This window comes from Dromaius novaehollandiae, chromosome 1 (assembly GCF_036370855.1).
Source record: "Dromaius novaehollandiae isolate bDroNov1 chromosome 1, bDroNov1.hap1, whole genome shotgun sequence".
NCBI classification, from domain to species: Eukaryota; Metazoa; Chordata; class Aves; order Casuariiformes; family Dromaiidae; genus Dromaius; species Dromaius novaehollandiae.
In genome coordinates this window covers 217,945,247-217,972,086 of record NC_088098.1, presented here as the reverse complement: position 1 = coordinate 217,972,086, position 26,840 = coordinate 217,945,247, and the positions used below count along the sequence as shown (strand labels likewise).

The following is a 26,840-nucleotide window of genomic DNA, read 5'->3' as shown; positions in this document are numbered from 1 at the left end:
CCCCTAAACTCCAGGGGCAGCACGTCTACCCTGCAAAACGGGGCTGAGCGCAAGGACTGTAGAGCTGGCGGAGACTCCAGCGCCCCGTGGACTTGCCTGTTTATTCCTGGACGCAATCTAGATGCATTATCCAGTGCCTCAGCCACGCTAATAAGTCCTGACTCTTGTCAAGGCTTAATTAGCGCAGGCGTGGAGCCGAGCTGCCCGACTGCACTGCATCCGGAGGAGTCTCACCTGCAGCCGGCCCGGGTGTCTGCGCGGCTCAGACCCAGCGGCGGGAGCAGGGCCGGCGGCGTGGAGGGGCTCCCCGGACGCACAGAGTGCTTTGCAAAAGGCACAGCTTCAGCAAGGAAAACGCAGAGACAGCACCACAACGAGAAGGGTGGACACGGGCTGCTGCGAGAGCGATAGCTGTGTCACTGAGGCCAAACGTTTCCTGGGGGAGAAAGGCAAGAGTAGAACGACGGCCTTAAGGAAAGCACTGGGGCAGGCTTTAAAAGCCTCTCCTGTAGCTCTACCGACACGGAGATGAGAGTTGGTGCCTCCGTCCTCCCCGGAATCACAGGCAAAGCCTGTCTGCCTTTATCACAGCAAACGTGAGGTCAAGTACCACGGGTGGATATTCTTTTTTTAAATTGATGGGGAATAACATGACCACCAACAATTTCTGCAGCTATTTCAGCTAAGATAATAAAGGTAATAAACTTTAGCTTCAGGGCACGGAGTGACCACTTGCAGGGGTCAGCGCGTACGACGGTCCAAAGGCAGCTAGGTTAAGCGTGGTCTTTTTTCACTCTCCTCTGCAGCAGGATACCAGACTTCATGGATAAATGCTCAGCTCACTCATAGCAACTCCAATGATATAAACCACACCATAAAAAACTACCATAAAGTTAGTGCTTGTGATTCAGAATTAGATCTTGGCTAGAGGGTGTTCTTGATCATCGTTTTACAGAATGAGTTAGTTAGATCAACACAGAGTGATGAGGTATAAAATCCTTGCTATAAGTAGGCTTAAAATTATGACATATTCTGCCACGCTGCCTACCCTCAGCGCTCTTAAGCTTTGAAAAACCTGAAAAATTCTGGTTGCTACCAGAGAGGGGCCACTGAACACCCAAGTTTTACGGGCATGGTTCTCCGAATCCTAATGCCGGCCACAGTACAATTTAACCCCAGCAAAAGGGAACAAGATGCCATCTTAGGACAAAACACGACATCAGTGCCAGTCTGAAGGACTAAAACTTCTGTAAGAGCAAAAACCCTCACAGAAGAACTCCTGCCCTTGGTGTCTGGGCCCCCCAAAGCAGCTGCCTGCCACGTTGATTGTTTTTCACTGATATTCACGCAAGAAATCCATCCTACGCCTCTTGGAAAGCTGTCTCCTTCCTCCTCTAATGTCAAGGTTGGCAGAAATAAATAAATAAACAGACATAGGTCGCACTGCTTTACCGAAATTTCATTAAGATATCCAGACCCAATGTCCAAGCAGAGAGGCTGATGATGACGCCTGGGCCTTCTTCTTTGGAGCCATTTCCAGTGTTGCTGCAGTGCTTTCACTTTATTTCGTACATCTGTAACAGCGTAACTGTAGCGCTGTGTCTCTGAGAGGCCCTTCAGCTCGCTATTGAACTGATAAATTCACTGTATTACTTTACACAAATCAATACCCTAGCAGTTATCAGGGGTTGATGTGACCAAAATTGGTTTCAGCCAATTTGTGAGTGTAATAAATGTCCATTTATCAAATCAATTCATTCAGTGGTGCTTCTTAGACCGCCCAGGCGCAGGGTACCACAGGGGTGACCGTCTCCAGGTCCGTACCCTCCGTGGGATCGCTCTCCTCTGTCACGGCTCGGAAGCTATGGACCACACCAAGAGCTGGCTTCCCGGCTTGGATTTCACCAGCTGAGCAGTCTTTTATGGGATCTACCACAATCCCAAAGGACCTGCTGGCCAGGCCCCACTTGCCGTGCTTCTAACATGCAGAAGAACCTCAGACTGGACCAAAGATGCTTCCCTGGAAAATTTGACCTGCCTGGGTTAGGACGTGTTCCAAGTGCTCACTCTGTATTTAGTATGGACTCGTAGGCAACCTGCCTCAGTAACACAAGTGCCTACGCACACTAAAATACAGGATTTGTAAAGAAATCTATCTTGTCCACACAGAAAACACTTTCCTCGGGATCAAAGCAAGATGATGTCTCTGCTCATCCATTTTCCTTCAGCTCTGAAACTCCAACTATTTTCAACATTATGACTGCTCAGCATGTTCAAAATTTGTAATTTTATAATTAAAAAGCGGACTTTCCACACTCGCCTTTATTCACATTCTCTACATGAAAAAATAAACGACCATTTTTCTCCCTCTCTCCTTGTTCAACTATGGGAAGAGTCTTAACACAGCTTCAATCCAAAAGGCTTAGAAAATCAACACTGGAAAATTGTGGTTTTCGAACCCCACCTCTAAGTGATCACTGCCTGGCAAATGTTATATGTGTGTAAAAGGAGGTAGTCTTTCTCTGGCAGCATAGTTAGGATATGAGATCACAGAACAAAAAAGATACGTACTTTTAAAAAAATGTTCTCTTCTGGTTTATAATCTTAGTCAGGAGATTCTTTCTGTTGGGTCCCTATGAAGCACGTCTTGTTTCACCCTGGTGTCTCTGTATATTCATGTGAAAAGGCAAGGGAAAGCTAACCAGATTCAGGGTACAATAATTTATGGAAGTGCCCTGGAAACACAATCATAAGCCTTTTAGCTGTTCGTTTGCACGAACTGCTTCCATTAGCTGCTGGGATCACAGGAATGACCTGCCTGCTTTTTTCTGACATGTTACAAGACGGAATATTTCATCTGGATTTTGTTAAGAGGAAACAAACCTCCTCACCCGCGCAGGGGACGGCATCCTCCAGCTGCAGCCAGACCGGCTCCCGTTAGGCAGCAGCCTTCCCGTCCGGAGCACTAGGAGGAATACCGACCCTCGGAGATGCTACGATCGGGTTACCATCATCCAGCATGTCACAGCCCTGCCATCATCTGTCCTATTTTATGCAACGGAAAAGAGAGCAGCAGGGCCCTGATATATTTTGTGGAAACGGGAAGGGCTTCCACCCTCCGCGGCAGCAGCACCGAGTTACCGCTCGTGTGCCGAGGGCAGGCGAACGTGTCCGCGGTGCAGAGCCCTGATGGTCGCCGTCTCCGTGCATCCCCACTCCCTGGACCCGCGCGGCAAAACCCAGGGCTCCCATTCCCTTTGCATCCTTGGCTGAACCTCTCTGGGGACTGTTTGGATCATGCAACGGGTGACAGATTAAATCAGATTATTCAATTAGGGCAGCAGTTATAAATTAAACATATCAGCTAGGCTTGGTAAATCTCGAGGCACGTTGTGCAGCAAGTCTCCTGGCCCACAAACTGTATCAGTGAGCGCAAAACAGGAGGCACGTGGAGTCCGTAAAGTGGCAGCAAAACCAGCTGCGAATGAAAAATAATAAGAATAGATAGGAAGGAAAAAGTCATGTCTCTAAATTCGCCCCTCCTGAAACAAAACAACAAAAATGGGGCAGGAGGGGAGAGGGGAGGAGGGGACAGAGACTCTCCTGCTACCTTTCGGTCTGATGTCCTGAGGCTGCAGGGGTATCAAGCACATTCCCTATAATTCAATAAGAGAAACCTCCATAAAGGCAGCCACTTTAATGCGCACAAACACCACCTGTGTCAGAAACAGGCACTACCCATTAATCAAAGCTTCCCAATTAGCCCATACTGCTGCCCCCAGGCACAGCCGCTCTCAAAACACAGAGGGTGTCTGTTGTGCTTGCAGGGGGAGAGCTCGCTCTTCCGAGGGCTCCGGGATCGCATAGGACTCGGCTTTGTTAACTCTGCTGGTATGTTTTTTGTATTTATGACAGCGCGTTGCGCACGGTTCTGGCCTGACCTCAGCCTGGTCTTGCCTAACTGTCCATTTTTCAGGCACTGCACTAGGATGCACGCATGCAGCAGCACCGCTTCCCCGGGCCGCGGGCGCCTCGGACCTCGCGGCACTGCGCTTTCAGGCGATCTGCAGAGTCAGACTGATGCCGCGGGCTCAGGCTTTGCAGCGGTAACGCAGTGTAAGGAAAGCAAGACTTGTAGAGAGAGAATAACGTCTGTTAGGCTAACTGATATAGCTGGAAAACATCCCCCTCTGCTCCACAGCTGCCCCACACCCTTCTCTCCCAAACTGCCTAATTGATTAACATAATGAAGTTAAGCTCAGAGCAACTGTCTGTGCTCATCTGAAATTTGTGGTTTCTGTTGAGGCCTGGGTGCCTAAAAGCTGGTCTGTTTTTTCCCCGGCTCCGTCAGAGGGTCTAATGAAAGGCACTACCTTTCCCTCCGAACCCTGCTGCACTTTTGCATGGTTTCAGCACAGCCACAAGAGGCCAGGCTCTGCATTTATTTAATTTTTCTTTTATTTTTATAAGTGAAACTTAGAATCTGAAGTTCAGGAAGAACACCTCAATCAAAAGGCACCAGTACTCCATTTGGGAATATGGGCCCAAGGTTTTCCAGCAGATTCAAAAAAGGAAACACCAGGTAACCGAGCTTGCACCAGGCCCGCACTGTTTGCAGCACGCTTACAGACATAAACCACAAAGCGTTTTATCGAATGTGCAGTGCAGACAGCTAACGCTGCTTTCCAGCTAGAAAACAACAGAAACAGGCTAGCAAAGTGCTTTAAAATACAGTCTCTTAAGCAGGTGCATCACACAACAGTGCTCTCCCTTGGCAGTGGCCACAGCAAGAGGGGAGGATGTCCACTTACGTGCATCTGTGAGGGGCTCACAAATAGAGCAGGGAAAAGTCACAGGAACATGCTACTGTCAAAGGGTTTTGCTTTAATATTGTCCTCAGTATTTACTGAAAAACGCTTCCAGAAAGGTGAAAACGGAACGAGCTCAGGAGGCAGATAACCCTTCTGCTAGCTGTTATCCATCCTACCCTCCCACAAGCCCGGATACCTTTAGGCTAACACCAGAACCGGGGATCTTAACTCCCGCTGAGCAAAGCGGGACCAGATTCTGGACTCCCATGGAAAGCGATGGGCTCTGAGGCTAAGACGGCTTTGTGTCGTGAACAGCAGCAGCTTCGGTTGAGCAACTGTTTCTTCAGCAACAATCGTTTCTCTTGACACAAGAACTAGAGGGCACTAGGTGAAATTAGCTGGAGGCAGATTTAAAACAGATAAAAGGATGTATTTCCTCACTAGCTATGCAACTGCCGGCCAAAGGATGCTGCAGGGGCCAAAAGTTTACAGGAGCTCGAAAGGAAACAGACAAATTCATGGAAGAAAAATCCCTTGTGGGCTGCTATACACGAAGATAAAACTTTTGGCTCACACTGTTCCTGGGTTGCAAGTTGCTGGAAACCAGGAGAGTAAAGTGGGGAAATATCACTCTCTCTTTGTCTTGCTAATACATTTTTCCCTATGCTTTATTATTAGTGACAGGACACTGGGCTAAACTGCCCTCTGCTCTGTCATGGCAGATGTGGCCAGAAAAGCGCAGCTGAAGTATGTGCTTGTATTCTGTTCAGAACAGAGCCCCAAATTTGTGAGGGATACAGACAAATTCCCAAAAGCAGTCTGTGTGTGAAGGGTTTATGCACATGCCCTGCAAAACTGCCAGTGAATTATTAATGAATAATATCCTTAAGACCAATGGTCTTGTGAAAAAGATGGTTCTATCCATGCTCAAGTGTCACCAAGTTCAGCCTCTGTGTTTCAGTCCTCTAGCTGAGAATTGCCTCCATGCTCAAAGGTGTGCACTGCAAATCTCAGCGAATAACTTCAACCTTCACGCTACAATGTTTAGTCTAGAGAGAAATCATCCTGAATGGAAGGGCTGGTAAGCCTCTAACTCCAGTGCCTGACAAAAACGCATCTGTTAGTCATCTACATTCAGTTCATTACCCTCTTTTCTGCTGCACATTAAAAAGCGGCACAAGACTGTGACAAGAACAAGTGCGCGCTCTCTCTCACAGACATGAAATATCTGCTGGACCTCGTTGTGAGTCACTCATCCACCTCAATTAACTGCTGTGATCTGCTTGAAGGTAGCCCCAGATCACAGCTTTAGGAAACAGCACATTTTCCCTGTGGAGCAGAAGCTCTGGAAGAGAAGCCGGCGAGGGATCCTACCTGCTCCCACGGTTGCTATCGCGCTCTCCTGACCAATGATGTGCTCTTTTAGCCGCTGCTCCAGGGGAAACCTCCGGCGTTCTTCTATCTCTCTCCTGCGCTGCTCTTCCTGGAACTGCGGAAGGGAAGAAAATGTTAGGATCAAAATGTTTTTCTAAGCAACGACAGGAACAACTGGTCCCTATATAGCTTTTCCCACAAAGGATTGCGAAGCCCTTGGCTAGTAAGTGCACTTTCATGGGCAGCAGTCAGAAGCTTGGGTTTTGCATCTGATGTGAAAAACAGTTTATTGGGGAAGACATCACACTGCTTCTGCAACAGAGTTATAGAAAGCAAGTCAGGACTATAGTATTTATGGGTGAGAACAACGATATATCTCAAATTTCCTAATGAGATGTTAACTCATTATAAGCTTGCTTATTTTGAAAACTAAGAGTTTAAATATTCTACCTATATTTGTTTCCTCACCTTCCAAACATCTTCTACTCAAAGATTTCAACTCCATTAAAAGCACCTGTGAATCAAACTCTATGACATCTCAGAAGGGATGGAGGAGGATCAATGGTGTGTCCTGTTTTGTAGGCTGGGAAAGTCAGACACAATTGCTTTGCAGACAAACACACAACAATATGCAGCACAGCACAGGAAAAAACTGTTTAGTTAGGACATTTACTTTCTTTCACCTCCGGGTCAGAAGGAAGCAGGGTCTTTCAGGGCTAGTGACTCATGCGTTTTTTCCATCCAGCCCAGTTTACTGCATTTGGAACTGAAGACTGAAATAACGCAAAATATAATGTACTGCAGCTTCACATCTCCTCCTCACACAGAATCACAGAGTACGTGGGGTTGGCAGGGACCTCTGGAGATCACCTAAGCCAACCCCCGCTCAAAGCAGGGTCAGCGCAAGCAGGGTGCCCAGGACCGTGTCCAGTCGTGTTTTGATTATCTCCAAGGATGGAGACTCCACGGCCTCTCTGGGCAACCTGTGCCAGTGTTCAACCACCCTCACAGTGTTTTATACTCTTCAATTTCCTGTGTTTCTGTTTGTGCTCGTTGCCTCTTGTCCTGTCTCTGGGCACCACTGAGAAGAGTCTGGCTCTGCCTTCTTTACACCCTCCCTTCAGATATTCATAAACACTGATAAGATCCCCCCGAGTCTTCTCTTCTCCAGGCTAAACCCATACGGTTTGTAGAGTAACTTGTGCACATAAATGGTCCGATCATTTAAACCATCTCCCAGAAGGGGAAATAAAAAGAAATTTCTAAGAAAACGAGAAACCAGTTTCAAAAGTTGCAGCAGGACACTGTTGTCACAGCCAGAACAGATAAAGCCTGTCAGCCAGGTTGCCAGTGTTTCCTGGGCTGCTAGTGACTCTGACAGAAGTTAAAAAAAAATAAATAGCCAACAATCCAATTTTGGCTGGTGCTATCAGTCGAGTGCGTAACAGAGAGATGCCATCAGTCCTGATGCCTCATGCGGAGCAATAACTTCTCCTGGATCCCAGCGGAACACCACTTGTGGGACAGCATCCAGCGTGCCAACAGCGTGTCTCCCCCCAGCTTCATATATATCACCAGGCTCCAAGTACTGCTCTTTCCATATATCTGTGTCTTTCTATATATCTTGACAAATCTTTTCTTCTTCCCTCCTCTTCTGTCTTTTTCTTAATGCACAGAAAACATAATCTTTGTTGTCATAACACTGAATGACTGGGCTGGGTTATGGACAGATGGGAAGCCGTGCACAAACAGCAGGAGAGGATGCTCCTCTTCTGGAAAGACCCACCCCGGTCTCCTCCTTGGAAAACCAGCACAGTAAAAGGCTCTGGGCAGGAGGCAAGTCCACTTCATGTGTAAAGGACTGCACCAGTTACAGTGCTTTTCCCAAGTCATTGCCCTGCTGTTTCTGCTTGGGCTCCATTCCGGAGAAACCTGCCACTAAAATGTGGCATCTCTTCCGTGATGACGTGGCCTCACTCCTCGGAGCTGCTCTGGAAGCTGCAGTGGCATCGGGCATCTTCAGTGCCAGCTGATGCAGGCAGCCAGGTAACGCTGCCAGCAAGCAGCTCCCTGCGCCAAAGGCAGCTGCCACAACACATGCTGACAACGGAGGACACAGTAAAAGAGAAAAATCCACTGAGAAAAACATTTTAGATCAGTCTGGGTACCTGCAACTAAAAAAACCACCAATAATCTTGGATTTCGCACTGTATTAATCAACCACACACTACCGCTTTTCCTAAGTAAGAATCTCTTTTTCTATCTTTTCAGAACGATTGTTTGAAATAGGGACACTTTGGGGGGTTTTGTTTTTTTCCCTGCAGATTGTGATTTCGAGAGCAGCAGTCTTCTGGTATAGAGCACCTGCACTGCAGCAGAGCCAATGTCTCAGGAGAGGAGGGAGACGATGAACATCCTGCCCGAGCTGGACCAAAGCACAGCGTCCAGCTCAGGGCTCACTCACCTCCCAGCTGCCTGAAGGACCTCCGCTCCGGGGATGAAGACAGCACACGCGCGCAGGTCAAGGCAGCTGTTAGGGCAGCCACGGCAGTGCCTAGCCCAGGAGAAGCCTCCTTCCCTTGAACTTGAGCTCCCAGAGACCCTTTGCTCCACTCTGGTCCTGTTATGTGCAGAAGCGTGCTAACCAGAGGATCTCAATGAACATTGATTAATGAGACACGATACCAAGCGCTGCCAGGATCAGCAACCGGAGCAGCGTATCTGACTCAGGTCTTGCTCTTGCCAGACAATTTCTGTTGGAGGAGTCAGCCGCAAAGAGAGCCTGACCTTGTTTGCATTTGTTGGTAAGGAAACCAGCACCCAGAGAAAGCAACATCCCCTCCTGTTTTGCAGGGAGAAATGATATCAGTGGCGACTGTGTTTCCACCCTCAGAAAATTCATCTTCAGTTCTTCTGATTAAACTTTTATGGTGCATCACTGGCATTTAAGTGAATTACGTTGGTGCTACGTGCACTGGAAGAAATGCAAAGACGGGTATTCTGCTCTTGTGTTGAAGGCAACTGGACTCCTGTGCTCACCTGCGCGAAGAGGTTCTTGTGATGCGATGCCAAACGCATGAGGAACAGGCTACTCTTTTTAATAAGAGATACACCCTATGAGTACTTTGTCAGGCCTCACCTTGAGATAATAAGGGCTAGCTCCCTGTCGCTAATATGGGCATGGTAATCATGCTCACTGGCTTTGATTATGATTATTCCTTATCCCGCATGGCACCCCTCCCAGGCATTACTACATTTACGGGAAAATATTCAGAGAGAAGAGGTGCAAAAGCACAGCACTAGCAGAACCAAACACTTGCAAAAAACCTACAAATGTGGAGGAGACCGTCTTTCACATCATATGAAAAGAATTTTAAAAGATTAAAGCAAACCAGGATAATAAGCTTACGTTCAGCTGCAAAACATGTCAGGGACATAAACCAAGCTATAAGAATATTACAGTCTTTGGGGACTTTGGGAATGGTTCTTTCTCAGGAAGGGCAAACACTGTCTTCAGGTGATTCTTGTGGGTTTAAAGAAAGCGCTAAATTGGCCTTCACTGCGAGGCTGTTCTATCCCTGGGTCTACTTTATATTATGTAGAGTTGTGTGTGCAGCTTAGCGAACAGACACTTTTCATAACAACCAAAAGACATTTTTCATACCACCCATGCTTAAACTGGAACCAACCACCAGAGGATGTTCTGAATGGAAAAAGACAGAATACACTTGAATCGCAAGTGCATGTTTGCTTTCCTTAAAAGGTCCATCAAAGGCTACTAAATATGATGATGCGGGAGCCTAGGGAAACTGCAACTACATACTTGTCCTGCCCTTACCATCTTCCTTAAAAATCCTTTAGCAGCAACTAATAGAGACAGGGGATGCCACCAGATGGATCTTGCTGGACCCAGTACAGCAGTTCTTATGATTCAACCAGTTTATTGTACTCAAAACAGAAGGGACCTGTTGGAGAGGCTACAGTGATGGTGCTGAGTTACGGCTGAAGAGGACTGACATGTTCCAGAGTCTCAGCCATGGCACTGAAGGGCAAGAAGACTTTCAGGGAAGCTTGAAAACTCACCAAAAATAAATTTCAGCTCCTGACTGGTCTTCTTGCAGGCTTACCAGAAGGAAAAAGAGTTGAAAGGGCAAAAGAAGAACCTTAGAGCTAAGATGAGTCTTCAAGTCTCAGTCTTGGGGCTGTTTTAATTCCAGTTACACACACAGGACTCTAGTCTCAAGGGCCACTCCCTTCCTTTTAGCCCTATATACATGACAGCTTATTTAGACTTCACCAGATTGTTTAGCAACATGAACTAGCTCAAGAGTCCTAAACACCAAGCAAGAGCTGTCTAGCTTAGGGACAGCACACAAAGATTTCCTTTTTTAAAGAACAAATGAAATCAAAATAAATTAAAAATACATATGAAAACTCCTTGTTATTCTGTCACAAGGATATGTAAATAAAATCTATGCGATGTGCCCATCCAGTAATAGTGTTGCCAATTCATTCTCTAGCAGTGATTAAAATGAGCAATAAATTTTCAAAGACTCTCGGTGGAATGCAGATACTGGGGTGGATGCAACCCCTGTAGCACCACATCCCCCCCAGCTGAATATTCATCACAAGCTGGCTCGACTGTCTTCTGTTTTATATACAAGTACAATCATTTCCATCAGCAACATCTTTATAGATATATTTCCTTTCTCTCCTCCATCTATTAGTTAAGCATAAAAACCAATGCAGCTTTTCAAACTGTTAGGGGCAGGTTTTCTTGCCAGTGCTGGACTCCAGAGACCACTTAACCAGCAGATAATTTTTCCCCTCTTCCTCAGAGATTTCAAGTGCTTTATTCTCATTCTCAACTTTCCTTCCTCAAAACTTCTGAAGAGCTGTCCAAGCAAGCACAGCTCACTGTAAGCAGTGCTTCTGGCTAGCACAAGAAGCGATCAACTCCGCAGAGAACTGCCACGTTCCATCTTTCCTTTACTGTGATCACGCATGGAAAGCACAAGAGGAAGGAGCACTGTTTTTCATGCTTAGGGCAGCGGTTTACCACTTGGGGAATCCAGTTTTGAATTCCAGCTCCAGCAAGGATCCTCCTGGGCAAGCACAGACAAGACAGCGGTTTTGACTGCCCGGCAGACATAATTCTGGGTGATGCCTATTAAACATACTAACCACCACAGTTTAAATTGCTCTCATCTCCCAAGCACAGGCAAGTTCCTAACCTCAGGTTTCAAACATTCAAGTTCACGTTCCAAACCTGTAACAAAATCTGTACACCAAAATCTGAGGTACACAGCTTCAGAAGCCATGTTCGAAACCACGAGCAAACTTGGCCTTGTTGGACCTCAGTTTTTGCCTTTGCATTTTGGTGGCACTAACAGGGGCTATCAACTCTCTCAAGGAGAAACTGAGGCTGAAAGGGATGAGATGAATATTTTACGACCAGACAGCAGAAATCTGCGTCCTGTCTTAGACAGCTACTCATGAATACATGGATACCAGGCCCACAACACCACTCTTAATTCTAGGGTCTAGCTCTATTTCCAGGAATTTCAGAAAATAAAGTAGAAATGGCATCCTGATTTTACTGTATTTTTGCCTAAAGGCTGCAGAACAGTATTGTATCTCACTGCCAAGGAACAAATGTTAACATGGAAGAGGAGGGAACAGCCGTGAATACAGCTAAAGAGACTTCAAAAGTATAGGGTTTTTTTCTGTTATGTATTGTGCCATTCATTTATAAATATCTCCTTCAAAAAGCATGAAATCTTGGCAGTGCAGTAAGGCACTCCTCGACTGCATGGAAGGAATTGCACCAGGTCCTCTTTAAAACTGTCCTTGCAGCAGAAAAGGAAACATGAAGTCACCTGAATTTCAGGCTCACCTTTGTCTCTGACGCTTTCAAAAGTTTCATGACCTCCCCTTCGCGGGCATAATCCAGGGGTGTGTGTCCCATCTCATTCTTCTGCAGGGGGTTGGCACCTGATGGCAGGGAAAAATGAAAAAATCGAGGGATCAGAGTTCAGTCTTGAGACAGAATAAGCATGAAGCACATCTTGTGACTCCCGCGCTAGTTGTGTCCTCTTCTAACCTTTGCTCCAAAGGGTACTTGGATCAGAAAGGGACAATGTATAACCAGCAGTTACATGCTCGGGTGTCCAGGGAACAAGAAAAGGGAATTGTCACTCCTAACAATTGGCTTGGCAGGGAAGGGCTGCTGTGGGGGATGAAAGCACATGGGATCGCCAGAGGAAAATGCAGCTTCACAAAAGCACCAGCTCCTGACCCTCGAGGAGTCAAACGGGACGCCCGCAGCTTCAATTGGACACGGGGCCCTTCCTCGCTTTTACTCTAAGCTGTACTTGCCGGGATGGTTGTAGTCTGCTAAACAGCTGCTACCTCATGCCACAGGAGTGGCTGCATCGCTCTCCTGGGGAAAAATCACCACCTTCTTTAGAATTTAATTAAAAAAAAAGGCAACAAAACCCAAAGAGTGAACCATTGGAGGGAGTCAGATGGGTACCTCATAGAAACAAACTCTCAGGGACACAGCTCTGTCCTCTGCCATCTTCTCAAGCACACTGGGTTGTGGGAGAACATGCATCGTCACACTGGTCCCAGTTGCTGTGCTGGGAAGCAGTGGGAAGTATACGGTGGTAATCTTGGACAGGGCAGTCCAAGATCAGGAGTCACCGAGACAGGGAAATAGTCAAAGAGGCAACCAAGGTCTCGCAGGATCGATCTCTGGGCCTTGGCCTCTCAAGAAATATCCCTAAAAAATGCAAAACACTCAAAACAAACGTTGTATGTGCACTGTGACTCCACCACAGCCTCCTGCCGCCAAGCAGCCAGCAAGGCTTACGGGAATCAGACCTGAAACCCAGCAAGCCGGCACCTGAGCCAACCAGCCACCCTGTCCTTTTCAGAGCAACAGAAGCCATCAGACCCTTGAGAAGAAGCCTGAGGACAGAAGAGCCCGTTGTCCCGGGAGGTGATTCCGACGCACCGCCTGCCCGTTCCTCTGCAAAAGGGACGTGACAAGTGACAGGGCTACCGGGCAGGGTGGGCTGCCCGTGGCTGTGCGTTACCGAGAAAAACGGGTGCCATCCCGCGCTAGTACATGCAGCTCTGCTCCGCACAGAGGTTTTACAAACATCCTCCACTCTCCTGGGCTAGCTGGAAATCTCGGGTACAACCTGGTTACTTGGGCGTACGCAAATCAGGCAGCAGTTCTGCTTCTAAAATATAGGAAAGTGCAAAGCGCCCTGAGTGCTCAATAAAAGCAAGCGGCAATCATAATATATGAAAGAATTGAGAAGACTCTTTGCTGTCGTGAACCAGAGAGACAGAGAGATTAGCCATTTCTAAGCATTGGCATCAGGGATCTATATTTGCTTACAGAATGAAAAATGTGCTCCATAAACATTCGACACAGAGTAATTTCTATTGCAAGCCTTGTCGTTGCAAATAAAGAATATGATCGAGACAGGTGAGATTATATAGTGCCGGCGCTGGCCACTCAATATCTTTTAAAGAGACAGTGCTCCCAGGATGCCCTCCCCCAGCCCTGACGCTTCCAAAACCACCTCGGGTTTATGCTCCTCTGGGCAGCAAGGAGGGGGGGAAGCTTTCTGGGTTCTCCAAATGATGACATCCTCCAGGCTAGGCCTGCTCTCATTTCAAATGAAGGCGGAGGGTTTGTTTGGCTTTTTCCTTCCCCTGGATCTATCAATAATGGCTATCCAATATTGGCCTAATCCCCCTGTTAATGGCTTTGACGACTTGACTAATTGCTGCAATAATTGATAGAACCTGACTCGTACAACTGGTCGATTCCAACCTCCAGTACCGGCAGCAATAAAATATTACGCCGCAATAAATAACGGTGTCACGTCGCTCGCTAATAGAACGCAAAGGTGGCGACGGGTTCATAAGCGCCCCGGCCTGACCTCCCTCCTCTTACCGGGGCCCCGCGAGCCGGGCAGCTGGCCCGGGAGCCAGCGGGGCCCCGCGGCCGGGCGACCCGATCCATCGCGGCCCTGCTGAGAGGGCGCCAACCTTTAGAGACTTAATAGAAGGCAATTTGTCACCTCCCACTAGCTGTCCGGGGCTGGGGAGCAACACCTGGGCAGCTCCTCGGGCCACCTCCCCGCTCGCATTAGCCGGCCCCGGCTTATCATATTTGATAAATGGCGCGGGAGCTCACGGCGAGCATCCGCGCGGCGCTGCGCAGCCGGAGCAGCTGCAGAAGGTCACCCATTGGGGAAATATGTTTCTGTCAGCGGTATCGAGAAAAGTTTAGCGGAGTGACAGGCCTCGATTTTTCAAATTTTATTAATTCCATCCTCTTAACAATTTGTCTTGAATTCCTTCAGATTCTGGATAACCGTCAGCGGAGCTCGGGCGGCGGCGGGCACTGCAGCCTGGCAGCTCCCGGCTGCCCCGCGCCGCGGCTCGGCGAGGGGCCGGCGGAGGAGGAGAGGGGCCGGCGGGCAGACCCTGGCCCCATCGCACCCCCTCCCGCTGCCTGCGGCCCGGCGGGGACAACGGCCGTCCTCCGAGCCCGAGCGACGGGTGAGCCGGGAGCCGGCCGAACGGAGGGCAGATGCTCAGGCCGTGGCTCTCCGACGCCCTTTCGTCCTGAACCGGAGAAGCTCCGTGCGGCAGGCAGGCGCTGAAACGCATTACCCAACTCCGGCGTGCTAAATGCAATTTGCCACTACGGTTACACCTCTCCATGGCCTTGTTCAAACACCAAAATAGTCCGGGAGTCACCAGGAGGACGCAGCCCGTGTCACCTGCTGGGGATTACACAATGTCATCAGCCGTCAGCCTTGACAAGGACTGACATTATTATTGCTCCACATGGCTAGTTAAAGTAATATAAAAAGACTTCTGTCCTCCTGAGTCTTCAGTGATTGAATTAGCATGATCACCCCTTTTTCCAGTAACATAAACCTGCTTTTAAATCAATAAGGCACATATTTCACAAGCAGCTTTTAACATATAACATTAATATGAAAGTAGCCACCACAGCCTGTGATCCTGCCACCCTTTTCCTGCCTGATGGTTCAAGAAATGAAAGGAACACACGGCAGCGCGCTGCTGCACTCACTGGGCAACGTCCTTCTGCTCCTGCTGGGAGCTCGCCCCTGCGACTGCACCAAAGGGTTCTTCCCAGCAGCTTGAATTTCAACGTGAACGTGTATCTCCTGGGAAAACTCCTCAGCTAGGGAAGGCTCAGAGCAAAGTTAGCAAAGGTTCCAGGTGGAATTAGGAGCTGCAGGCACACCTGAGCACAACACCCCGCACGGTTTAGCATCCCAACCCTGTCCTTCTTAGCTGGTGGCATTTGCTGGTTACTCAGGCTATGGGGAATCCGTCCGTAACACGAGACCAAGCCACCCCAACGTATTCACATGCGGAGGCCAGTCCTGCCTTTTGTCCCTCCAGTGAAAACATCAGCCTCCCCAGGAGCACATGCTCAACATCAATCAAGGCAATGCACAGTCCAAAGATCTAATCATTGTTCTTTCTGGCCACACCTGGTTTTATCACCCTAAACAACCTTTCAGCCAGACTGGCAATATAAGCTGGAGGCTGAGGCTCTACGTCAATCCCCACCGTCGTGAGCAGGTCCCTCCGAATGGGGCGCAGCACCGAGCTCCCAAGCCTGTGACTTCTCTCATATACAGATGCAGATCTATACAGCGTTACCCTAAAGAGAACCCAAATTAAAGAATATCTTTTAGCCTGACAGATCAACCCACAAATGCTAAAGCAGGAGAATCACAAATGCAGATGAGGATCAGTGTGAAATGCCATTCTCACTCCTGAAATGATTCTTCTTGGTTTCACAGTGACCAAGGCCAGCAGGTACTATCAGTTTGAGACCCTGGACAGTACAGGATATTCCAGCATAGAGCCTGATAACACAGGTTCAAAGCAGTCAAGACTAGAGCTGGTTAAAGCACAGGCTCCAGGAAGGCTGCCAGCTGCATCTTGGAGGTCTGGAGGAAGAGAGGATCTGGGCTGCCCGTAGTTCCTTCTGGCACTGATTCACCCCCTTAAACCATACGAAGCATTTCCAATATGAACTTGTCCAGCATCAGGTGTTAGTTCTTGTCCTGCCTTTCCCTCCTAAAATCACTCAATGCTTCCTTCTGTTCCGTGCTCATCCGGGTGTGACTGTGCACCCACTTCAATGTCCTCACTTTCCTAGAGTAGATACCATCCTGTAAACACGGACTCTGTTCCCTTCCCAAGATGCAGAACTTTGCATCTGTCTGTATTAAAAATTTGTCTTAACAGACCAAGTCGGCAACTGATCTCTCACTCTCCTGAGGACTTTTTCCCTTCTGTACTTACCTAGTCACTTACCTAGACTTGGTATGTGAGAGCCATGGCTTTTAACACATTTTAACACATACAGAGAGGCGGTGCCTCGATAAATAGTTGAGAAAGTGAGGTAGGAAGGAAGGGTTCAGACTTAAGAACTAAGAACTAGAAATTAAGAATTAAGAACTAGAAAAGCTTTTGGAGCAGAGGGAGCCTACATGCAAAGGACAGACCCCTCCAAACCAGCAAGGGATCCAAGTTCCTGAGACGAAGGTCAGACGCTGACAAAGTCAGGCAAGAAGCTGCAAGAAGAGGTCCTCACTGAAGTCCAGTTTATGAGTCAGTGCTCATAAACACAGCGAATCAGACTAAGGCCAAACCTGTATGTGCTTCCAGACAGATGACAGAAAAAGTCTAGAACTATGACAGCCAAACTGGGATGCATGCTTTCAGATAACAGCAGATAGCAAGACAATAGTAGGATACCATAATACCAGCTTACAAACTGTACTGGCATGAGAGAATAAGCCTCAGCGGTGGAGGTGTGATGTTACACATTAAAGAAAATTTGGAGGCAAAAACCATAAATAAGTTAATTGTACCAGCCAGTACAGTTTTTTATGGAATGAAATGTCCCAATTTAATAGGGAAAATACAGTATTAGGATTTTGCTTCTGAAAGACTGATCAGCATGGTGACAAGGATGTGACAAGCTAGGAAAAACTGGAAAGACCAAAAGTGCAAAAAACATGATACTAATTAATTGATAAGGAACAGACTAAGAGATACTTCCTAAAGCAACTAGTCAGAAAACCCACGTGAGCAGAAGCAAGCCTTAATTTAGTCTCGGACAGAGCAAAGGACTTTCTTCATAACATCATTTCCTAACAACCACGCTGTAACAGGGAACACATTCATGCTTAACTTCATTACAAGCAAAGACCAACAAAGAATCCAAGGTGTCTTGTTCCAACAGGGGAACTATAGGACACAAGGAATCCTGTTAGAAATAAAGGGAGCAGCCCACCAGGAAAAAGCTTTCAGATAGCATGGACATCAAAGGCTAAAAAACCCCAGACTATTTACTAAAAAGTCTTTATAAGGAGAAAAGTGAGGATATTCAAAAACAAAAAAAACACAACTACCCCTCTATCCTGCAAAATCTGGAAGCTGTGTCCGAATCAGGAGACCAGAACAGAGCATTTGCCCTGGCAAGTTAGATGCACAGTTGTAACAATGCAGGCCAAAAGGGACTGAAAAGAACCACTTGCTTCAGGAATAAAAACTAAGACCTTTTTTAACCATACCAGAAGCTGGAGGTTAGCCAGAGACTGAGTTTCAATAAGTGATCAAGATGCAACAGTAAGATCCAAAGATTATATGGAGAAAGGCTAAATGAGCTCCTTGCATCAACGGTTCCTATACAGAAGTTCCCACACCCAAACCTCTTCTTACAGGAGACGAGGTGAAGGAAGTGTCTCAAACTGAAAAGCCAGTAGAAACAGTTTTAAAACATAAACAAGGATTAACAAATGCCAGGCCCAGAGACTGAATAGTTCAGAAAGAGCTCAAACGTAAAATGGCCAAATTATCAATCCCTGCCAACGATCTACGGTTTGTCACATCCTCGGAAATACAGCACTGGAAACATGACATCAGCTTGTAAAAAACACTGACGAGAGATCTGGGAACCACAGGCTAATGCGCCTGGCTGCTGCACTCAGCAGATAAGTAGACTTTATGTAAGGAAACGCAGAAGGAAACACGTGCGACAAATACGTAAGGGCAAAAGTCAGCACAGCTTCTGCAGAAGAAAGCCTTGCTTCCAAAGCTGCGGCAGCACCTGGGGTCAGTAACCAGGCGGATAGTGTGATCTGCTCGATACGGGTGTACTCTCCTGTTTGCAAATCTTTTGACAGTGTTCCTTACCCAAGTAGCAAGCTCTTACCAGAAAAAAGCCTCCCATGGATAAATAACTACTTAAGCACTGAAAACAAGGGATATAAACAAAGGAGACCGCGTGGTCGGTCTGCTCAGGGGAGGGAGGCCATCAAAGGGCTTCCAAGGGATTTGTGCTGATGCACGACCGCGTGCTCAGATTACCTGCAAGTGATCTGGGAAAGGGGGCAGATCCGGACGTGGCAACGATGGCTACCAGGATGAATTTATTCCGGGCCACAGAAGCAAATAACAACAAAACACCTGCCAAGAACTGCACAAGGACATTATAACGCTGACCGATGGCGACAAGCTGGCAAGCAAAACTCAGCATGGATAATAAATGTAAACCAACGCACACATGGAAAAATCAATCTGAATTACACATAAACAATGACAGGCTCCGAGCCGCCTTTCACCAGAAAATCGGGAATGAGATTTTGTCATTGCTGTGAACGGCTCTATGAAAACATCAGACGAAGCGGGATATCTCAGTGCCACCGAGGGATCCCAGGTCTCCTGACTCGCGGCCCAGTGCTTTATCCATTCAGCCCCATCGTCTCCTGAAGGTTACTTGCTGTCATCAGCACATGAGATAAGGTATATAATACAATGAGGCATTAGCACATGTGGTGTTGGCACAACATGGCAGCATTAAGGATCCGAATTGCAGACTACTACTTTAAATTGGGGGAAAAAAAACCCTTCACGATTCCTTGATCCCTTTTAGGCTGTCCAGCGCTGTGATAACAGCTCCTGTGCTTCCCTCTGGGTGTAATCTCCTCCCTGCAGAAGGAGCACCTCGGTGCTGCATGGACCCTACGCAAGGGGTGCACGGGGAGCCGCGCAAAATCGGCTCCCAGCGACGCACGTGACCCGCGTGATTCTGCCTCAAGGAGAGCAAACTCTCCCCTCCCGGCTCATCATCTCCTCTTTGTGAGGCCCATGTTTGCTGGCCACCTCTCACGCCCTGTTACCAAACAAGGCCTCCTCTCCGTTCCCCCTCAGCTACCTACCACGTGACACACATTAAATTCCAGCTGTGCGACATCTGTTTGCTCCCTTTCCAACCACGCTACACCCTGGACTCTTGCCCACAGATTTTCACCCCAGCATAAAATTCGAGCAAATGACCAAATTTGCTCTCAATGGTCCCAGTGGAACTGGAAAATACACTGCTCTGCGGAGCTATTCCCACTGCACAGCGATACAGCTCTCGCTGGAATCAGCCCTCCTGAAAAATAACTGTACTGAGGACTGTATTGCCCTTTGAATGCATAAAACCACCCACACGCATGACAAATGGGAAGGCCATGTTACAAGAGGAAAAGAAAAAACAATTTTAACGTGTGTGTTCAATATAAATATGCTATTTTGGATCTGTCTTCCTGGACAGGTATCTCATTTGAATGGTGTTTGTGTTGTAACAGATAAGCGGACTGGAGTACGTACCACCCCTGCCTGCACACACGCTCTCCCAGTCAGAAATAAAGCATGCACATAATGTGCGGCACATTTTGTGCAGGCAGAGAAAAACCCCCCAATCATCTCCTTCCCAATGCATGAGCCGGTGCATTGGTTTACATTTATTATCCATGTTGAGCTTTGCTTGCCGGCTTGTCACTGCCAGTCTCCCTCCTGCTCTGCTGCTGAGCTCCTGTGCCTGCTACTCCGGTCACGCAACAGCAGCGAGGCTGCGACACGGCACTGCTGCACCGCGCAGGCGCAGACCTCGTGATCAGCATGCAAATACGGGAGCCAGTTTTGCAAGTTTGGTGCTCAGGGCACAAAATTTGACGTGTCTGAATAAAAAAGGGCTTCCCTCAAGACAACCAGCACAAGCTCAGTCTTATCTCAACACTTTCACCTTGCACAAGAACTCTGGATCCCTCTCCAACACAGGCTTTCCCAGCAGCACATGGGAAGGACCACAGCATGGAAGGGCTCTGACAATTTGGACTCTAGTTTGGAGTCACAAAAGCCTTTACTCTTTGCAATCGGTTTTAAAACATGCTGGCCTACCTGCTTCTTTCCATCTCGCTTAATTTTAATCTGAGTTCACGTTGTTTCACGCCTACCTAATAATACGCTGAGGTGAAAATAACCCACCTTATCACTGTTTGTAAGGTCATAGTACAAGAAGGAAAACTAAAGAATGATGCATCATCTCTCTAAACTTGCACACGTGTGCAGAGCTCTTACATCCATGACAAACATTATGTCACTGTAGAGCTTTGTACCCAGAAACACTGAGAAAGGGATCTATTTGCGCCCGTGCCCTATGGGGAAACTATTCTTAAGCACTCCGACATGGACATAAATGTGCTTGCACTCATACACTTATTGCTCTCGCCACGGTGGGATGTTGGAAGCTTCAAAGCTGTGATATGATTGGTTTTTAAATCCCAGTCTCACAGGATTTTAATTACTGGTCTGGCACGGCTGGGAGTGGAACTTGCTGCCATCAGATAGAGGGGGTCGATACGCCGGCCCAGAACATATTGAGCCACGGCGCTCGCAGACTCTATTGCACTATTTAATCATCTTTTGCAAAATTTACAGTGCAACAGAAGGAATCAATACTGAATTTATCACATTCCCTTGTAAATATGAGCATGGAGAGGGAGAGAGGATTTCAGGCACTCTTGCACAACAGCAGGCCTGGGACAGATGTGTTATAGCAGGTGCTTTTATTGTGTAAGCCACATCTGGAGCAACTACGAGGATGGAGTACCTGGGGGACACCTACCACGTATATGACTCTCTTGAAACACTGATTCTCATTCCCCTGCTGCCACCTAAGAGTCTAGGAGGGCTTGGTGCCTCCCGAGGCACTGGCAGGAGCTCAGGGCAGTTCTCAGCAGTGCTCCTCCGGCACCGTGGACTGGGCTCAAGGCACCCTAAGAGATCTGTTCTCTCCGAGCTCAGGTGGGGAGCTGGCGCGGTATTTTAGGCTCTGTGTAGGAACAGGGATGCTCCTCTTAGCACGAGTTCTTACCAAGGAACCATCACTTTGCACGTATGCCCGCGGGATCCAGGAGAGTAGAGGCAGAGTTATTTTATTTAAAACTGGCCTGTTTCTCGCTCAGTGGGACTGACTCATGGCCTTGTTCTTCGCAAGACAGACAGGTGCTTAACTCTAGTAAACACAAGGCAAAAAGCAGTGGAGACAAAGCAGCTTGTGGCTTTCATTTCCCTGAACTGAGTCCCGATAACGCCACTTTTACAGACAAACACACGCATTCTCCCAGACCGCTGCAGACATGGTGTGCACCCATAACACGAGTGCCATGGACAAAACTACGTCCTGGTTCCCGCGGTGCCCTCTGTCCTGTTGGCTAACACCATCATACCTGCTCCACTGTTTATCCCAAAGCCTTGGCTGATCTCATGTTACAGTGGCAGAGCCAAGCAAGGGTGAGCTAAGAGGTAAGACAGAGAAAGCTGCCAAGGTAGCTTTAGAAAAAACGAAATGATTTTTGAAGGGAACCAACTAACAGGGGAACTTTTCAAGCACCCATTTATTTCTGCACACTGGTTTGGGCCTAGAGGCAATGCTTTTAGAGCTGCAGTCAACCTCTCGGGCTGTAGGGGTCTGTAAAGGAGGATCAAGAAAAGCAAAACTTGTCAATAGGTTTAAACTCACTATACAGCTGTGTCTGAACCCTGCGTGGAAATTTTTAAGGATTCCTCCATCAAAAACTTGACTTCCTCAGTTTCTCTAAACTGCCCCAGTTTTGCGCTTGCTCATACTGGTAACTCCACTGGGAGTAATGGAACTGATAGACAGCAACCTGTCAAGACCTGAAACAGGCCCAATATAGCCGCTCTTCTTTGCCACCGCGCGCTGGCTGCTGGGGTCCCTGGCGGGCTGACGCTGCCCAGCGATGTCCCTTCAGCCTCCCACAGCACTCTGCTGCTGTAAGAACGGAGCCCTTCGCATCTGGCATACAACTGGAAACCCTGAGTAAAAGACATGTGATGCAGAACTCAAACCTAACAAAACCAGCTATAACTGCAACCCGAATTTTCCTCGTAATACCACTAGCACTTTCACTTTCTGACGTGAAAAGACCATCCCCTGCAATGGTAGCTCTGTAACTTTTTAACTTTTTTACCTATCATTTATACCATTTACAGTATTTGTAATTACAGCGTATCAAATACGTGTGTGGGGAAGTTACCAGCAAATGTACTGCGCTACTGGCAAACTGAGCGCTGAAGTCTGGCTTACTGCAGCGTTAGCTAAAATGTTTTCATAAATATGCATTCTTTTCTTTCTCTCTCTTCTTTAATTACAGATGTGTGTGTACTGAGTTGAGCAGACTGCTTACATTTTACAAGGCAGTGTGGGGAGAATCAAGCATGAAGCCTGCGTGAACATGACCATTCCTGCGAGAGTCAGCTTGCCAAAGGCTGCGGGGTCAGTGAAGCTGCTCCGGCTGCAGTGGATGGAGGCCACTGCAGAGACCAGAGTTCCTTTCCCAGCTCCTCTAGCAATTTGCAACGTGACCTGGCTCAGTTACTGCTTCCTTGCACCTCGGAGACTTAAAATCCCAGTCCAAGAGATTTTAACTGCTGGTATGAAAACACAGATGACTATTATCCACATCAGTGGTCCCACGTTGGAGACAAACACCACAGCTGTGGTGGTTGTTTGTAAACAGTGTGCAGGAAAAGGGAATAAATCTGTCTTTACAGCCAGACACCTCCCATGTACGCCAGCACCGCTAAGGCCTTTGGCTCTGGCCAGAGGTAGAAGCAAAGGGAATTTCTGAAGATGGAAGTGGATAGCAAGTTAGTCTGGGATTAGGAAAGTGTGAGGGAGAACTGGGAGCTGTAACGAGAGGCTGATCAGGTTTGGCAGGAGGGGAATAAAGAGAGGGGAGGTGTTGACAACGGGCAGGGGATCAGTCTGCGAGGGCGGGAACTGCTTACGTTTCAGCAAAGGTATGAAATGGCAGACATCACCTACCCAAGTGCGTCATTAAAGCAGCGCATTTCACACAACAGCTTTTCCAGGCTGTGGAGTCTCCATCCATGGAGCTATTCAAAACCCGACTGGACATGGCCCTGGGCAGCCTGCTCGAGCTGGCCTTGCTTTGAGCAGGGGGCTGGATGAGCTGATCTCCAGAGGTGCCTCCCAACCTCCGCGATTCTGTGATTACAGAAGTCCTGGCATCCTGACGGGGAAACACTATTCTCCCTTTATCTTCTTGTTTGTCCCTCGTGACAATTACAGAGTATCTTGGGACCTAGGTGCCTTAGTCAGGGCCAAGACACCACTCTAGCGGTGTGCTGTATGAGTAGAGACCGAACAGACAGTGCCGCTTCAAGAGCTTGAAGTATGAGACAACAGCTGGATACAGTCAGACAAAGACAGGCAAACAATGAAACACTGCTGAGCAGCAAATTAGGCACCAGCAAGCTACTTGCAAGGTCTCCTGCAGACAGCTGAGCACTGGAGCGAACACTAGGGAAGGGAATGCAACAGCTCTGCAGAGTTCAGTGAGCTCCTTCCAAGCGAACGTGCTAGTCTGACAGCCTAACCACGAGGCAGTGGAGGCTGATGTCCTCGCTGTCAGCAGCGCAATCTCTCAGCGGCAAAGGAGAGCTTGGTGCACAGGGCTGGCACAGGCTGTGAAGGGCCTTCAAAGCGAAGGCATGCAGATTATACTTGATTTAATAAAGGAGGGGCCAGTCAAGAGATGCATAGGGGCAAACCTGAATTCTTCTCCCCACATGGAGCTAATGTGCAAAGAGTAGTCTCAGGTGTGTGCTGCCCAAATCTTAAGCTTGCAGGTATTCTTTGGTCCTAAAACCCTGTTGTATATTTGTCACATGGGAGTTAAAAAAAAATACAAGCACGTTCCACAAAATTAAACAAAATGAATCACTGACAGGCCTCTAAGCACACAACTAAAAGTGCCACAGGTTGTGTCTTTGCTGCCTTTGTTACCATCTTTAATTTACCTGCTGCGGGGCTTGAGGTTGGTGCATCCACACTGCTAAAAGGCATGGGCTTTGATTTCAAGCCAGTCTTGAGCTCAAGCGTGTCCTGGAGTTCCTTGCTGGCTCACGCTGCCCTCTTGCTTGAGGGCAAGAGAGCTCGTTAGTAGCGTGAGCAATCGGGGAGGTTCGCTTTGACTATCAGCAGAAGTCCAGGGCCGAGAGGGTGAGAGATGGCAGGGATGTGCCCTGCTCCCAGACACCGGCCTGGGAGTCACAGGAACCGAGTGCTCGTCCTGGTTCCCCACGGACCTGGGTGCTCCTGGCCAGATCACCTGAACAGCTCCTCTGGCTACATGTTTCAGGGACAGGTTCTGGGGCAGGATTAGACTTAGAAGGTGCTAGGAGAAGGCTGAGCTCTATGGCGAGGCTACCCTTCTGCTGCAGAAAGATAAACTTTTTAATACTAGCTGATGTACATGGCGAACTAAAATAATGACACAATAAATGCTCCCCCTAAAACCAAGAGGCTTCCATCATCAACTAGCCGTAGACTCTGCCCTCCTCTGAGCCAAACACAAAGCCCTCCGAATCGATCGTGCCTGGAGTAGCAACCGGTGCACTCCGTAGATCCGCGCTCCCACCCGCTCCTTCACATAAACACTGACATTTATGGTGTCAGCTCAGGTCAGGAGACTGTGAAATGTCACCAACAACTGCCCGAAAGGACAACAGAGCAGCGACTTCGTCTCGCGGTCTGCTGGGCACACACATGCTGACCACAAGGGGAGAAGGTCCTGGGGGGTCAAGTGAGTCACTGAATGGCCACAAAAGGCCAGGGAGGTGGGGTGCGGGGCAAGCACGTAGGGGCTTCCCTTAAACCCCCCCGCCGAACAACGGGGTAGTTGTTTTAGCACAGAGAGGCCTTGGCAGTTAATGGCTTTGGCCCTGAGGGCAGGGCACCAAGTGAAGGAAGTGTTAGAGGGAGTAAATGGACACTCAGTAAAAAGGCAGGTGTAGGGAAGTGTAAAGGAGGAGTGACGGGAGTCTGTTCCATGTCAGCAAACAGGAAACATCCTACTCTCGGATGTCAATGGCAGACGGCACGGGGAAATTATCCTCACAAAGGGCCTGCGGCGGGCACACTTTAAAAGGTGTTCGATCCCCACTTCTGAGACCTTCGGACTCGCAGCGATGTATTCATCGCAATTACCCTAACAAGAATGCGCAGACTGACGCTTTGTTATCGCCGGGACGGGAGGAGGGGAGCACCCCAGTCAATGCGGTGAAAACCTCGTGTCATGCGCCCGTCGTGAAATCGAACTCCAGCATGTAAAAACACATTGAAAGAATGGAAAGAGCCTGGAAGGAGTGTGTAACGCTATCAGCCCAGAAGAATTCACCTGACAAAAGAGGGGAAATGTATTTGATGAGCAGGTGAATCGTCATAAATTTTCATCATAACCAGGACTGCAAAGGGCAAGTGGATATTGTGCAAGGACTGGTGAACACCGATTAATCTGAAGAACGTTGCAAACAGTCTCAGATCCTACACGGACGTAAGCATGATCTTTCACATTATGCACCAAGTGGAGATTCATGTTCCTGGATTGCTATTTCCAGTGTGTAAGCTCTGGCACACGCTCGTCTCTTTGCAAGATGAAGGTTTTTACTTAGAAATGTATTCTTAGTGTAGCCTCTCTTGAATTTGTACACAAAAGGGTTTCCACAGGGCTGGATTAAGAACAGAATGCTGATGAATGATCTTCAAATTTTAGTGCTATGGCTGACTAAATTTAGAATTTTTACTTTGATTTTGTATACAATCTCTCTAGCTGTACTAAAACCCCACAAACCTATAGACTGTTGTATGCTTTTTACTGAGATCCAATTGAGTTTTTCTGAGCTGAGACACTTCGCCACGAACAAAGACATCTCTGATAAGCCTCAAGCAGCAGAAGCGTTCATTCACAAAGACTACAGTGGCTCCAGCACAGAAGTCCAGATACACGACAAAAAGAACAATCCTCGCTATTAAAGAGGCCTGTACTTGAGAACAGCACTCAGACAGATGAGCAGGGGACAGATGTAGAAACGAGATGGACTTGCTACTTGCAATTATTCACCCAGCGTGGCCGAAATTCTTCAGCGCTAACTTCACTTATTTGCACACACATTATACCTGTGCCTAAGAAAACCAAACAGCTGCCTCGGTACCTTCAATCAGCTAATAATATGCCCATCTTGCCAGGAGACTTTCAAAGGCAGAAACAGCAAGGAGACATCTCTAGAAAATCTCTGTTTTTACAGCCTCTCCCAGCAGGTTATGAGGGGAGTTGCTGCCAGCCCAAATTCAACAGACTAAAAGGGAGCTCTCAGTCTTTTGCTGGCAGCTCTGCCGTTGCCTCTTCTCGCGAT

At 48.0% G+C, this 26,840-nt stretch overlaps 1 protein-coding gene across 1 annotated transcript in view; it reads right to left on the bottom strand.

Moving 5' to 3' along the window:
- Window positions 1-26,840, bottom strand: part of CLPB (ClpB family mitochondrial disaggregase) — an 86,380-nt gene that overhangs the window by 23,261 nt on the left and 36,279 nt on the right. Inside the window, exons 6-7 of the mRNA XM_064505278.1 lie at window positions 12,082-12,179; window positions 6,186-6,300 (exon numbers count right to left, since the gene is read on the bottom strand). Of these exons, the coding sequence (XP_064361348.1) occupies window positions 6,186-6,300; window positions 12,082-12,179 (213 nt within the window). The remainder of the gene's footprint in view (window positions 1-6,185; window positions 6,301-12,081; window positions 12,180-26,840) is intronic.